Source organism: Hyperolius riggenbachi, chromosome 11 (assembly GCF_040937935.1).
Source record: "Hyperolius riggenbachi isolate aHypRig1 chromosome 11, aHypRig1.pri, whole genome shotgun sequence".
NCBI lineage: Eukaryota > Metazoa > Chordata > Amphibia > Anura > Hyperoliidae > Hyperolius > Hyperolius riggenbachi.
The window spans coordinates 172,234,056-172,248,467 of record NC_090656.1 but is presented as its reverse complement, the minus strand read 5'-3'; the positions used below and the strand labels follow the sequence as shown (position 1 = coordinate 172,248,467).

General features: G+C 43.4%; 1 protein-coding gene across 10 annotated transcripts in view; it reads left to right on the top strand.

Annotated features, from left to right (window-relative positions):
- The window catches only part of LOC137538200 (uncharacterized), a 448,115-nt gene that overhangs the window by 298,800 nt on the left and 134,903 nt on the right, over nucleotides 1–14,412 (top strand). For 9 of the 10 annotated variants that reach the window (XR_011024708.1, XR_011024707.1, XM_068260236.1 and 6 more), the window contains one exon: nucleotides 8,012–8,116. The exons of the other annotated variant lie outside the window; for it this stretch is intronic. Coding sequence is in view for 7 of the 9 variants with exons in the window: in XM_068260236.1 (XP_068116337.1) it covers nucleotides 8,012–8,116 (105 nt within the window). In the remaining 2 variants the exon portion in view is untranslated. The remainder of the gene's footprint in view (nucleotides 1–8,011; nucleotides 8,117–14,412) is intronic. 10 annotated transcript variants of the gene reach the window in all.

Sequence of the window (14,412 nt, the reverse complement as noted above, 5' to 3'; positions counted from 1 at the left end):
ATATATATGATGTGAACACAGGAATCTCTTATATAAACTAAATAACATCTATGCTGTAAGAATAAAGCCTGATGTGTAGCCGTGTCACTAATAGAGATGGTCAATGAGATTGAAATAATTCTGCGTTGATGCTGATTTATGCAAATGTATACACTCTCTTTGCTCATGAAATCAAATAATTTGATATGTTGTTAAAATTTGGTTTGGTGACTACTAATTAAATGGTACCTGAGACGGATGAAAAGAAAAGTTTTATACATACCTGGGGCTTCTTCCAGCCCCCTTCAGGCCAATTAGTCCCTCGCTGTCCACCTCCACCACCTGGATCTTCTGCTAATTAGGCCAGTCAGCGCAGTCCAGCCACGTGCCGCTCCTACAGCCAGGAGCATTCTGCACCTGCACAATAGTGCTGCGCAGGTGTAGTACGCTCCCGGCGGCGGAGTGTGTGCATGTGCACTACGCCAGACTGGCTCAATTACCTGGATTCATAGCAGAAGATCCAGGTGGCGGAGGAGGACAGCGAGGGACTGATTAGCCTGAAGGGGGCTGGAGGAAGCCCCAGGTATGTATAAAACTTTAATTTCATTTGTCTCGGGTTTATTTTGTTACACAGTAGTACTATACTCTACATATGCACTCTCCACAGAGCTGCAGGAAATCCACTAAGAATGTTGTGCACATTGAACACAGAGGTGTTGTCTATCACCAGGGGTCGAGTCCTGCGTGGACGTGGGTGGACGGCGTCCACTTACTTTTTCCAGAGAGTAAATGCCGTCCACCCTGGCTTGTGTGGAGGGGAGCAGCGCAGAGAAGGCGAGCTATGGGGACAGCGGGGAAGGGCGGACGTCTCCCGCCCTTCCCTCACCTTCGTGCTCCCCTTCCTGCCTCTCCCCTCCGGTGTTTTCAAGTGTCGGGCCGGCGGCGAAAGGGGGTGGAGACTTACCGCGTTCCAGTCGCAAGGGACACTCCGCTCTGTGTGCGGCTAGAAGACCAGACTAGCCGCACACAGAGCGGAGCGTCCCTTGCGACTGGAACGTGGTAAGTCTCCGCCCACTTTCGCCGCCGGCCCGACACATGAAAACACTGGAGGGGAGAGGCAGGAAGGGGAGCATGAAGGCGAGAGGGTGGGTGGGGGGGTCGTCCACCCTTCCCCACTGTCCCCATAGCTCGCCTTCTCTGCGCTGCTCCCCTCCTGCTGGGGGACACCTGGCTAGCTGGGGACATATACCTCTGCCTATATATACTGGGCACATATCCCACTGGCTACATATACTGGGACATATACCTCTGCCTATATATACTGGGCACATATCCCACTGGCTATATATACTGGGCACATATCCCACTGGCTATATATACTGGGCACATATACCTCTGCCTATATATATTGGGCACATATACCCCTGCCTATATATACTGGGCACATATCCCACTGGCTAAATATACTGGGCACATATACCTCTGCCTATATATACTGGGCACTTATCCCACTGGCTACATATACTGGGCACATATCCCACTGGCTACATATACTGGGCACATATACCCCTGCCTATATATACTGGGCACATATACCCCTGCCTATATATACTGGGCACATATCCCACTGGCTATATATATTGGGCACATATCCCACTGGCTATATATACTGGGCACATATACCCCTGGTTATATATACTGGGCACATATACCCCTGGTTATATATACTGGGCACATATCCCACTGGCTACATATACTGGGCACATATACCTCTGCCTATATATATTGGGCACATATCCCACTGGCTATATATACTGGGCACATATACCCCTGGTTATATATACTGGGCACATATCCCACTGGCTACATATACTGGGCACATATCCCACTGGCTACATATACTGGGCACATATCCCACTGGCTACATATACTGGGCACATATACCTCTGCCTATATATACTGGGCACATATCCCACTGGCTATATATACTGGGCACATATACCTCTGCCTATATATACTGGGCACATATACCCCTGCCTATATATACTGGGCACATATCCCACTGGCTAAATATACTGCGCACATATACCTCTGCCTATATATACTGGGCACTTATCCCACTGGCTACATATACTGGGCACATATCCCACTGGCTACATATACTGGGCACATATACCTCTGCCTATATATACTGGGCACATATACCCCTGCCTATATATACTGGGCACATATACCCCTGCCTATATATACTGGGCACATATCCCACTGGCTATATATACTGGGCACATATCCCACTGGCTATATATACTGGGCAAATATACCTCTGCCTATATATACTGGGCACATATCTCACTGGCTATATATATTGGGCACATATCCCACTGGCTATATATACTGGGCACATATACCCCTGGTTATATATACTGGGCACATATACCCCTGGTTATATGTACTGGGCACATATCCCACTGGCTACATATACTGGGCACATATCCCACTGGCTACATATACTGGGCACATATCCCACTGGCTACATATACTGAGCACATATACCTCTGCCTATATATACTGGGCACATATCCCACTGGCTATATATACTGGGCACATATACCCCTGCCTATATATATATACTGTTAACTCCATCAGATTAGCACCATCTAAAATAGGTTTTTATTTAGTGATCTTCAGATAAAATACATCAGATTAAAATCCACATGTGGGTATACCTACGATGACGCACAGGCGTTTCGGGCCGTTCTCAGTCCTTTCTCAAATCATGGCAGGCCCACAATGATCACAAACTACTCCTCACACACCTATAAGGTCCACAGGAGGACCACATAGAAGACTGCTAATTAGCACACATACATATTCATAAGTAACACAAAAGCACCAATTGCATCATGTTACATAAAAATGGTTATAACCAACCCACAAGTGAAATCCAGATCTCATATGATAGTACAAATTGCATACATGTAAGTTGGCTGCATGAGACACTCACCAAAATTCCCCTCATGTATAAAAACAGAATAGGGATATATGTATACACGGATCACCGTGTCTCCATATCAGTTTGCACAGTTAAATCCGCAACAGCCAATCAAAATAGAGCCTACTGCGTCCGCATGTAAGACTCCTAGAGAGGCGACCAATCACCAATCGCATTACAGATCTCCAGTATCCTGCACGGAAAAAGTATCCAATCCAGTGCCAGGGCTCATATCGCCCTATGCAAGACGTGGAGGAGAAACGGTTACCCTATAGGGAACCAATCACCACTAGGCCGACGACGTCCGCTGGTCCAACAGGTCTGGGAGGAGCGTCTTCGCGCACAATCACACCCACCCGTTCACACGGACCAATCCCCAAAGCGCCGACAGCGTCCGCACTAACACCACAGCGGATACGCCTTAATGGACGCGTCATACGCACTGAAGCATGTGACCATCCCTTAGCCAATAATGGACACGCCGACCACGTCCGCCAAAGAGCACCCGGAAGAACGGCATGATGTGTACCCCATGCGATGTAAACATCACATGGGTGTACATCAGCCATTGCCAGGACACACACGCGGTGTAGTCACCGCCCATATGTAAATTAGCCATGCAGGCATGCCGGAGATCCTCAGCCACCAGATATCGCCACCCCTATTTGTTTCTTCATCAAAGACAGTGACAATGCGGCAGGTGTAATAAAACATGTAAAGTCTCCATAACAATAAAGGGCAAAAGACTCTCACCCCACCGGATTGTCCCTCCCCTCATAGAAGAAACAGCTATCTGTGAGAAAAAGATAACACCAATAAGCGGAAACCACTCCAATCTAATTCATATCAGTGTAGCCAAATCGTAGTCTCTATTGAGACCCTTAGGTACAAGAGTATCAAGCTTGCTAATCCAATAGTTTTCCCTTAGTGCTAAAATTTTATTCCTGTCCCCCCCCCCTACGCGGGATTGGGATCCCCTCAATCACCTGTACCCTTAATTGTGATAAAGAGTGTTGTTTCGTACAAAAATGATCAGAAACGGAAAGTTCCCGATTTTTATTCCTAATATTGGATTTGTGTGAAGCCACACGGTCTCTAAGGGGCTGGGTGGTTTTACCCACATAACCCAGCCCACATGGGCATTTAAGTAGATACACCACAAACCTTGAATCGCAGCTAAAGCTGCCTTTGATAGTGTATTTTGTCCCCCGGCTGGGGTGGGTAAAGGTATCCCCCTTCACCACATAGCTGCATAAGTGGCAACCCAGACATGGGAACAGTCCGTTTCTCTTAATGGAGTTAGCTCTTTCAGGGCCCAAATCATTCCTCACTATTTTATCTCTAAGAGCTGGTGCCTTTTTATAGGACAATAGGGGCAGATCATGAAATTCTTTTACTGTACGTAATCCTTGTTTTAACATAGGCCAATGTTTATTTATAATGTGCCCGATTTTATCCGATAACACATTATAAGTGGTAACGCATGGTATTCTCTCTGTCACCCCTAATCTAACACTACCCCTACTCCTACCAAAAGTAGCCCCCAATTTGAACCTGAAATCTGCCTGTAGACAGTTCGGAGGATATCCTCTCTGTAAAAATTTGTATCTCATTTCTTTTAGACGTAATGCTCTCATGTCTGTATCCCCAACAATCCTATCTATCCTTTTGAATTGCCCTTTGGGTATATTAAATTTGATATTTGGGGGGTGAAAACTTGTAAAATGAAGGACGGAGTTCCTATCCGTCTCCTTCACATACAAGTCCGTCACCAGTCTGTCCCCCTTCCTTATCACCCAGGTATCCAAAAAATGTATTCTCTGCTGGTCAACATGGACCGTGAGTTCAATACCTGGACATTTCCCATGCAGCGTGGACACAAAGGCATCTAGGCTCGAACGTGGCCCCTCCCAAATCAAAAAAATGTCATCAATATACCGTTTCCACATTACGGCATGTTTACAAAATAATACATCAGAATAAACAAAAGCCTCTTCATATAAACCCATATACAGGTTGGCATATGAGGGGGCCACGTTCGAGCCCATCGCCGTGCCCCTCCGCTGCATGTAGAATGTGGACTCAAACAAAAAATAGTTGCTTTTTAAAATCAACTCAAGCAACTGTAACACAAAACGTTTTTGCTTATGATCAAAATCTGAACAGGTCATTAGAAAAAAATCAACCGCTTCCAATTCCCTATCATGGGGAATCACGGTATACAGACTACTCACGTCCATGGTGACCAGCAGTGATGTGTCCCCCAGGTTCTCGACTTTCGAGATAGCCGTTAGAAACTCCTGTGTGTCTTTCAAATAGGACTCCAAAATGACCACCATTGGCCTCAGGATCCTGTCAAGTAAAATCGAAATGTTAGTAAAAGTCGAGTCTATGCCCGATACGATCGGGCGACCAGGGGGGTTATGCAAATCCTTGTGGATTTTTGGGAGAATGTAAAGGATCGGAATCCGTGGGAAATCTTTACCCAAAAACTTTTTAAGATCCCTATCAATGGTTCCCTGACTTTCTGCACCATCTAAGATCTTACTTATTTGGGATTACGGTTGGCAGTAGGGTCATAAGTGATCTTAGTGTACACCTGTTCATCATTTAGTTGTCTAAGAAATTCTTGTCTATATTGCACTGTATCCATAATGACCACGGCACCACCCTTATCAGCTGCTCTTATAGTGATTAATTTATTGGACGACAGAGACATAATAGCCCTCCGTTCCTGTAAAGAAAGGTTATTAGTGATGTTCTTAAGTTTTTTACATTCAAAATCTGCTCGCAATAACTTTATATCATCATTAACTTTTTCTATATACGAGTTGATCACTCCATGAGAGGATGGGGTGAAAGAGCTCACATTCCTCAATCCCCATTCTTTGAGTCTTAGACACTCTGTCTCAGCCCCCTGATTGTATTGAGGGTTATTAAAAAAACCATTGCTGAAAAAATATTTGAGCTTAAGGGTCCTGAAAAATTTCGTCAACTCCAAATCCAATGTAAAAAAATCTGGAAAGTTCGTAGGACAAAATGAAAGTCCTCGATTAAGAACTTGATGTTCAGCCTCATTTAACATGTATGTTGAGATGTTTACCACTAGGTCAACCGGGGTTATCTGCCTCTCCTGAGTTGCATCCGATAATCCTAAACCCCGGATACCAAAAGAAGGGGAAGAACAGTCGTCAGATTTTTTAGCATCAACGGACGACCTGTCCGGTCAGTCCGACAGCACAAGCGGCGGGGAGGAAAAAGGTACCAAAGGAGGAAACAGAGGGAACGGAAAGGGGATTATCGGATGCAACTCAGGAGAGGCAGATAACCCCGGTTGACCTAGTGGTAAACATCTCAACATACATGTTAAATGAGGCTGAACATCAAGTTCTTAATCGAGGACTTTCATTTTGTCCTACGAACTTTCCAGATTTTTTTACATTGGATTTGGAGTTGACGAAATTTTTCAGGACCCTTAAGCTCAAATATTTTTTCAGCAATGGTTTTTTTAATAACCCTCAATACAATCAGGGGGCTGAGACAGAGTGTCTAAGACTCAAAGAATGGGGATTGAGGAATGTGAGCTCTTTCACCCCATCCTCTCATGGAGTGATCAACTCGTATATAGAAAAAGTTAATGATGATATAAAGTTATTGCGAGCAGATTTTGAATGTAAAAAACTTAAGAACATCACTAATAACCTTTCTTTACAGGAACGGAGGGCTATTATGTCTCTGTCGTCCAATAAATTAATCACTATAAGAGCAGCTGATAAGGGTGGTGCCGTGGTCATTATGGATACAGTGCAATATAGACAAGAATTTCTTAGACAACTAAATGATGAACAGGTGTACACTAAGATCACTTATGACCCTACTGCCAACCGTAATCCCAAATAAGTAAGATCTTAGATGGTGCAGAAAGTCAGGGAACCATTGATAGGGATCTTAACTATTTGACATTCCTGGACGTGAAACTCACGTCCAGGAAGCCATGTGCGCTCCTGCGCGTCCACGCGGGCCGATCGCGCGCGTGCACGCGCGCTCCCGGCCGGCGGTTTGCTAGCCAGTGAATCAGTGAATCGGGCAACGGTGCCCGATCACTGATTCCTCTCCCCCGCAGAAAAAGCGACAGCTTCTCTCGGAAGCTACGCTTTTTCTGCTTCCTATGTCGCTCTAAGCGTACGTGGTACGCTTAGAGTGACGTCACTGTAAACAACTCATGGCTGCCATCTTGTGGCCAAAAAGTAAACTACATCTTAAGGTTAAATAAAAATAAAAATACACATATATTTACAAAAAAAATACAATTTCAATCCCACCCTCCCAAAAATACCCACATAAAATGTTTAATTAAAAAAAAAAAAAAACATTACAATTAAAAAAAAAAAAAAAACACAAATATTTACCTAAGGGTCTAAACTTTTTAAATATCTATGTCAGATTGAAATATTTCTTTTTTTTTTTTATTATAAGCTTGTAAATAGTGATGAATGCAAAACGGAAAAAATGCACTTTTATTTCCAAATAAAATATTGTCGCCATACATTGTGATAGGGACATATTTTAAATGGTGTAATAAACGGGACAAATGGGCATATACAATACGTGGGTTTTAATTATGGAGGCATGTATTATTTTAAAACTATAATTGCCGAAAAGTGAGAAATAATGATTTGTTTCCGTTTTCTTCTTATTCTTCCTTTTAAAATGCATTTACAGTAAAGTGGCTCTTAGTAAAATGTACCCCCCAAAGAAAGCCTAATTGGTGGCGGAAAAAACAAGATATAGATCAGTTCATTGTGATAAGTAGTAATAAAGTTATAGGCTAATGAATGGGAGGTGAACATTGTTCGGATGCATGAAGCGAAAAACGACTGAATGCGAACTGGTTAAAAAGTTTTTGGGTAAAGATTTCCCACGGATTCCGATCCTTTACATTCTCCCAAAAATCCACAAGGATTTGCATAACCCCCCTGGTCGCCCGATCGTATCGGGCATAGACTCGACTTTTACTAACATTTCGATTTTACTTGACAGGATCCTGAGGCCAATGGTGGTCATTTTGGAGTCCTATTTGAAAGACACACAGGAGTTTCTAACGGCTATCTCGAAAGTCGAGAACCTGGGGGACACATCATGGACGTGAGTAGTCTGTATACCGCGATTCCCCATGATGGGGGATTGGAAGCGGTTGATTTTTTTCTAATGACCTGTTCAGATTTTGATCATAAGCAAAAACGTTTTGTGTTACAGTTGCTTGAGTTGATTTTAAAAAGCAACTATTTTTTGTTTGAGTCCACATTCTACATGCAGCGGAGGGGCACGGCGATGGGCTCGAACGTGGCCCCCTCATATGCCAACCTGTATATGGGTTTATATGAAGAGGCTTTTGTTTATTCTGATGTATTATTTTGTAAACATGCCGTAATGTGGAAACGGTATATTGATGACATTTTTTTGATTTGGGAGGGGCCACGTTCGAGCCTAGATGCCTTTGTGTCCACGCTGCATGGGAAATGTCCGGCTATTGAACTCACGGTCCATGTTGACCAGCAGAGAATACATTTTTTGGATACCTGGGTGATAAGGAAGGGGGACAGACTGGTGACGGACTTGTATGTGAAGGAGACAGATAGGAACTCCGTCCTTCATTTTACAAGTTTTCACCCCCCACATATCAAATTTAATATACCCAAAGGGCAATTCAAAAGGATAGAGAGGATTGTTGGGGATCCAGACATGAGAGCATTACGTCTAAAAGAAATGAGATACAAATTTTTACAGAGAGGATATCCTCCGAACTGTCTACAGGCAGATTTCAGGTTCAAATTGGCGGCTACTTTTGGTAGGAGTAGGGGTAGTGTTAGATTAGGGGTGACAGAGAGAATACCATGCGTTACCACTTATAATGTGTTATCGGATAAAATCGGGCACATTATAAATAAACATTGGCCTATGTTAAAACAAGGATTACCTACAGTAAAAGAATTTCATGATCTGCCCTTATTGTCCTATAAAAAGGCACCATCTCTTAGAGATAAAATAGTGAGGAATGATTTGGGCCCTGAAAGAGCTAACTCCATTAAGAGAAACGGACTGTTCCCATGTCTGGGTTGCCACTTATGCAGCTATGTGGTGAAGGGGGATACCTTTACCCACCCCAGCCGGGGGACAAAATACACTATCAAAGGCAGCTTTAGCTGCGATTCAAGGTTTGTGGTGTATCTACTTAAATGCCCATGTGGGCTTGGTTATGTGGGTAAAACCACCCAGCCCCTTAGAGACCGTGTGGCTTCACACAAATCCAATATTAGGAATAAAAATCGGGAACTTTCCGTTTCTGATCATTTTTGTACGAAACAACACTCTTTATCACAATTAAGGGTAAAGGTGATTGAGGGGATCCCAATCCCGCGTAGGGGGGGGGGGGGGGGGGGGGGGGCAGGAATAAAATTTTAGCACTAAGGGAAAACTATTGGATTAGCAAGCTTGATACTCTTGTACCTAAGGGTCTCAATAGAGACTACGATTTGGCTACACTGATATGAATTAGATTGAAGTGGTTTCTGCTTATTGGTGTTATCTTTTTCTCACAGATAGCTGTTTCTTCTATGAGGGGAGGGACAATCCGGTGGGGTGAGAGTCTTTTGCCCTTTATTGTTATGGAGACTTTACATGTTTTATTACACCTGCCGCATTGTAACTGTCTTTGATGAAGAAACAAATAGGGGTGGCGATATCTGGTGGCTGAGGATCTCCGGCATGCCTGCATGGCTAATTTACATATGGGCGGTGACTACACCGCGTGTGTGTCCTGGCAATGGCTGATGTACACCCATGTGATGTTTACATCGCATGGGGTACACATCATGCCGTTCTTCCGGGTGCTCTTTGGCGGACGTGGTCGGCGTGTCCATTATTGGCTAAGGGATGGTCACATGCTTCAGTGCGTATGACGCGGCCATTAAGGCGTATCCGCTGTGGTGTTAGTGCGGACGCTGTCGGCGCTTTGGGGATTGGTCCGTGTGAACGGGTGGGTGTGATTGTGCGCGAAGACGCTCCTCCCAGACCTGTTGGACCAGCGGACGTCGTCGGCCTGGAGGTGATTGGTTCCCTATAGGGTAACCGTTTCTCCTCCGCGTCTTGCATAGGGCGATATGAGCCCTGGCACTGGATTGGATACTTTTTCCGTGCAGGATACTGGAGATCTGTAATGCGATTGGTGATTGGTCGCCTCTCTAGGAGTCTTACATGCGGACGCAGTAGGCTCTATTTTGATTGGCTGTTGCGGATTTAACTGTGCAAACTGATATGGAGACACGGTGATCCGTGTATACATATATCCCTATTCTGTTTTTATACATGAGGGGAATTTTGGTGAGTGTCTCATGCAGCCAACTTACATGTATGCAATTTGTACTATCATATGAGATCTGGATTTCACTTGTGGGTTGGTTATAACCATTTTTATGTAACATGATGCAATTGGTGCTTTTGTGTTACTTATGAATATGTATGTGTGCTAATTAGCAGTCTTCTATGTGGTCCTCCTGTGGACCTTATAGGTGTGTGAGGAGTAGTTTGTGATCATTGTGGGCCTGCCATGATTTGAGAAAGGACTGAGAACGGCCCGAAACGCCTGTGCGTCATCGTAGGCATACCCACATGTGGATTTTAATCTGATGTATTTTATCTGAAGATCACTAAATAAAAACCTATTTTAGATGGTGCTAATCTGATGGAGTTAATGGACTTGTAACTTGTGACTCCAAAGCCGATTCAAGCACATCGACTGACCATTGGTGCTGTTACAATTACGTTCAAGTATATATATATATATATATATATATATACTGGGCACATATACCCCTGCCTATATATACTGGGCACATATCCCACTGGCTACATATACTGGGCACATATACCTCTGCCTATATATACTGGGCACATATCCCACTGGCTGTATATACTGGGCACATATACCCCTGGCTATATATACTGGGCACATATACCCCTGCCTATATATACTGGTCACATATCCCACTGGCTACATATACTGGGCACGTATACCTCTGCCTATATATACTGGGCACATATCCCACTGGCTATATATACTGGGCACATATACCCCTGGCTACATATACCCCTGCTTATATATACTGGGCACATATCTCACTGGCTATATATACTGGGCACATATACCCCTGACTACATATACTGGGCACATATACCCCTGACTACATATACTGGGCACATATACCCCTGGCTACATATACTGGGCACATATACCCCTGGCTACATATACTAGGCAACTATACCTCTGGCTACATATACTGGGGACTACTATACCCATGGCTACTTATACTGGTGACACCTATAGACCTGGCTACCTATGCTGGGGGTACCTATTTTGGGGGAACTGCTGCATTTTGTGGAACCGCTGTTATGTATTTTGGGTAACATCTGCCAGATTATGTGTATGTTAGGGTAATGGCTGCTGCCAGATTACGCATATTTTGGGGAACTGCTGCCAGATTGTGTATGTTTGGGGGACCGCTGCAGCCAGATTATATGTATTTTGGGTGTTACGTGTATTTAGGGTGTTCCGCTGCCAGGTTTCGCGTATCTCGGGGAACTGCTTCCAAATTATGCGTATGTTGGGGGAACTGCTGCTGCCACATTGTCTATTTTGGGGGAACCACTGCCATATTATCTGTATTTTGGAGGAACTTCTACCAGATTATGTGTCTTTTTGGTGAAGTGCTGACAGATTACATCTATTTTTGGGGGATACACTACGGCAGAGCTTAAACTTCCTCGGCAGACTTTTTACATCACTGCTAAGGTCATGTATATTTGGCCCCACCCATGACCACGCCCACTGTATGCTTGACCACGCCCATTCTGGCGCACCGCGCGTAGCGCGGCACAGGGGTTTTCCAAGTGAGTCCACTCACTTCTTATCCCAGGACTAGACCCCTGTCTATCACCCATAAACCTGGTTCAGATTGTGCATGAAGAATGTGTAATAGAGGAAGAATCTCCTCATTCCCCTGCAGAGTACCTGCACATCACTCTTACGTGTACCCACAGTTACATTGCCTAGGGCCTGATAGATGTTCTTTGTTCCGGTCTGTACCTTTTACAAGTACTCTTACCAAGGACTAGTTTTAGTCTATGACTAAAGGGAATAAATATGGCAGTCTCCATATCCTTCTCACTTCAGTTGTCTTTTAAAATTCCTATGCGTTGGCAGTTAGACGAATTTCATGTTACAATCAACAAGATTGTAATATGCAAATTAGAGGGGTCGAAGTCGGTGGATTTTTGTACAGACTCCACAGCCCTGCTTATCAGTCAACTAACAGTGTGCATATAGTGTCGCATAAACCTGTCACATATCATCTGGAACTTCTGCTATCTGTTGCATAACTTTGCATGCAGACTAAAAGGAACTGTGTCATAACTTGCATCAATTATTACCTGTTACTATACTGCATGCAAGTCTGCTTGGACTATTTCATAACTCAGATCAATCACCATTGCTGTTGAATAATTTTGCATGAAGACTTGTCATACCTGGATTACTTATTACCTGAACTTTGCATGTGATACTGCTAAACTGTGTTACTAGCCTCAGTAGTGGTTCCTAGTGGTATATCTGCCTTCTACGTCAGCTTGTATGCCTTGCTCACCTAAGTCCTAATTAGGGCCAGCTAGTGGTGTGCCAGGCAGGGATAGCTAGGTGAAGAGCGAGACCTCTAGCCTGGGACATACACACTGACGCAGAGAATTATACCACCAAGCCTTACACATGCGAAGTAAATAGTATCTTTGCTCTTCAACCACCTCCTCTAGCCTCTGTCTGAAGTTATAACATTAATTATATAGTCAAGTCATTTGTATCAAATAGCACAACTGGTTACTTATGATTTATTATTATTACCGGTAATCCTTTCATAGCCTCCGGCACTTGGGCTCTTTGAAAGCGGCGTCATTGCTGTGACACATATCGGGCCCGCTCGGTGGATCTACCCCTGTTCCTGCAGACACTCCTCAGCTTGCCAGTGACTCTCATACCAATCAGGGCTAAGTATCTTGCTCATTACTATTGCTGGTGCATTTTGCACCTTACTGCTCCATCCCATGATACACTAGCTTTTGTTAGTTTTGAATTATTAGTTGCGCTCATACGTTTCCTGTTCATTTATTTTCACTGCCTTTTCTGGGCCACTTACCTTTATATAGAGAAGCACTCTAATATTATATCACAGTGTTCACCTTGCGGTTTCTTATGAACCCGGGTTCTATGGTCAGTGCAGGGTCCTATTGGAACTGCATGACCAGATTTATCATTACATAGCATATGAGTGTTCAGTGTCCTTGATTTTTGCAGCATGCACTTTATACATGCAAATATATGTCATTATGCAGGCAGGTGGTTATAATACACTTTTTAAAGTTTTTTTTTAATATATTGCGTATAATATTGATATTTCTGGATATTTAATTTTTGACTTTTTTCAACTTGTATCAGTGGTGCTAATCTTTTTTGGGCCTGTTTGGGGTACTGGTGCTATGTTATGCATATACTGTATTGTTGAGGCCATTATCAGCACACTGATTTAGCACAGGTGGTGCAGATCCATTGCTTTCGTATACCTTTCATAGCCTCTACTATGTGATTGACAGGCCTTTTTCCAGTGCCTTGTTATATGTTTTGTCATGAACTGACTAGTGACAATAATGAGATAAACATGTGTATGTAATTAATAAAATGGGGATGCCTTTTACTGTTGTAACTACTGTATTAGAAGCAGCAATTTGCAAATGAATGGCTCATGGCGGACCATTTGTACCATAAAAATCAGCCCAACACTAGGTAGAAATGGCAGAATATCACTGGAGCAAACACAGCTTGCTATAGAGACCTACTCCACAACGGGTTAGACTTCTACTTATTACCGAACAGGTCTTAGTGGATTGAAGCCGTGTTATTTGGTGAATTATCGGACTATTGCCACACGTGTGAAAATCTTAGTCAATTCCGGAAAAAGGCTACAATACCAAAAGCTGTATTTTATTGACCTATTATTTTTTACCGAACAGATCTTACTGAATTGAAGGCTTTCTCTTCAGTTGGACTTTAGTTGCACAGTCATACTGCAGGGTAACTCACTGATAATTACATAATTACAAGCCATTAAACTCTTGCATAGCAGATAAACACTTCTGAATTCAGGCAAGGGCAATAGTTCAAAGTGGGAGCTGTAATTTAGGATTAGGACTGTAGACTCAATTATTTAACTCATAATTTTTATTTTTTTTAATTTAGATTTGCTTAAAGTACAAGTCTAAAAATAGATGTTTACATTGTACAGATGTTTTATCATTGCTAGCAATTTAATGTCAGTGGCAAAGGTGGCTTGTTTTAAGTC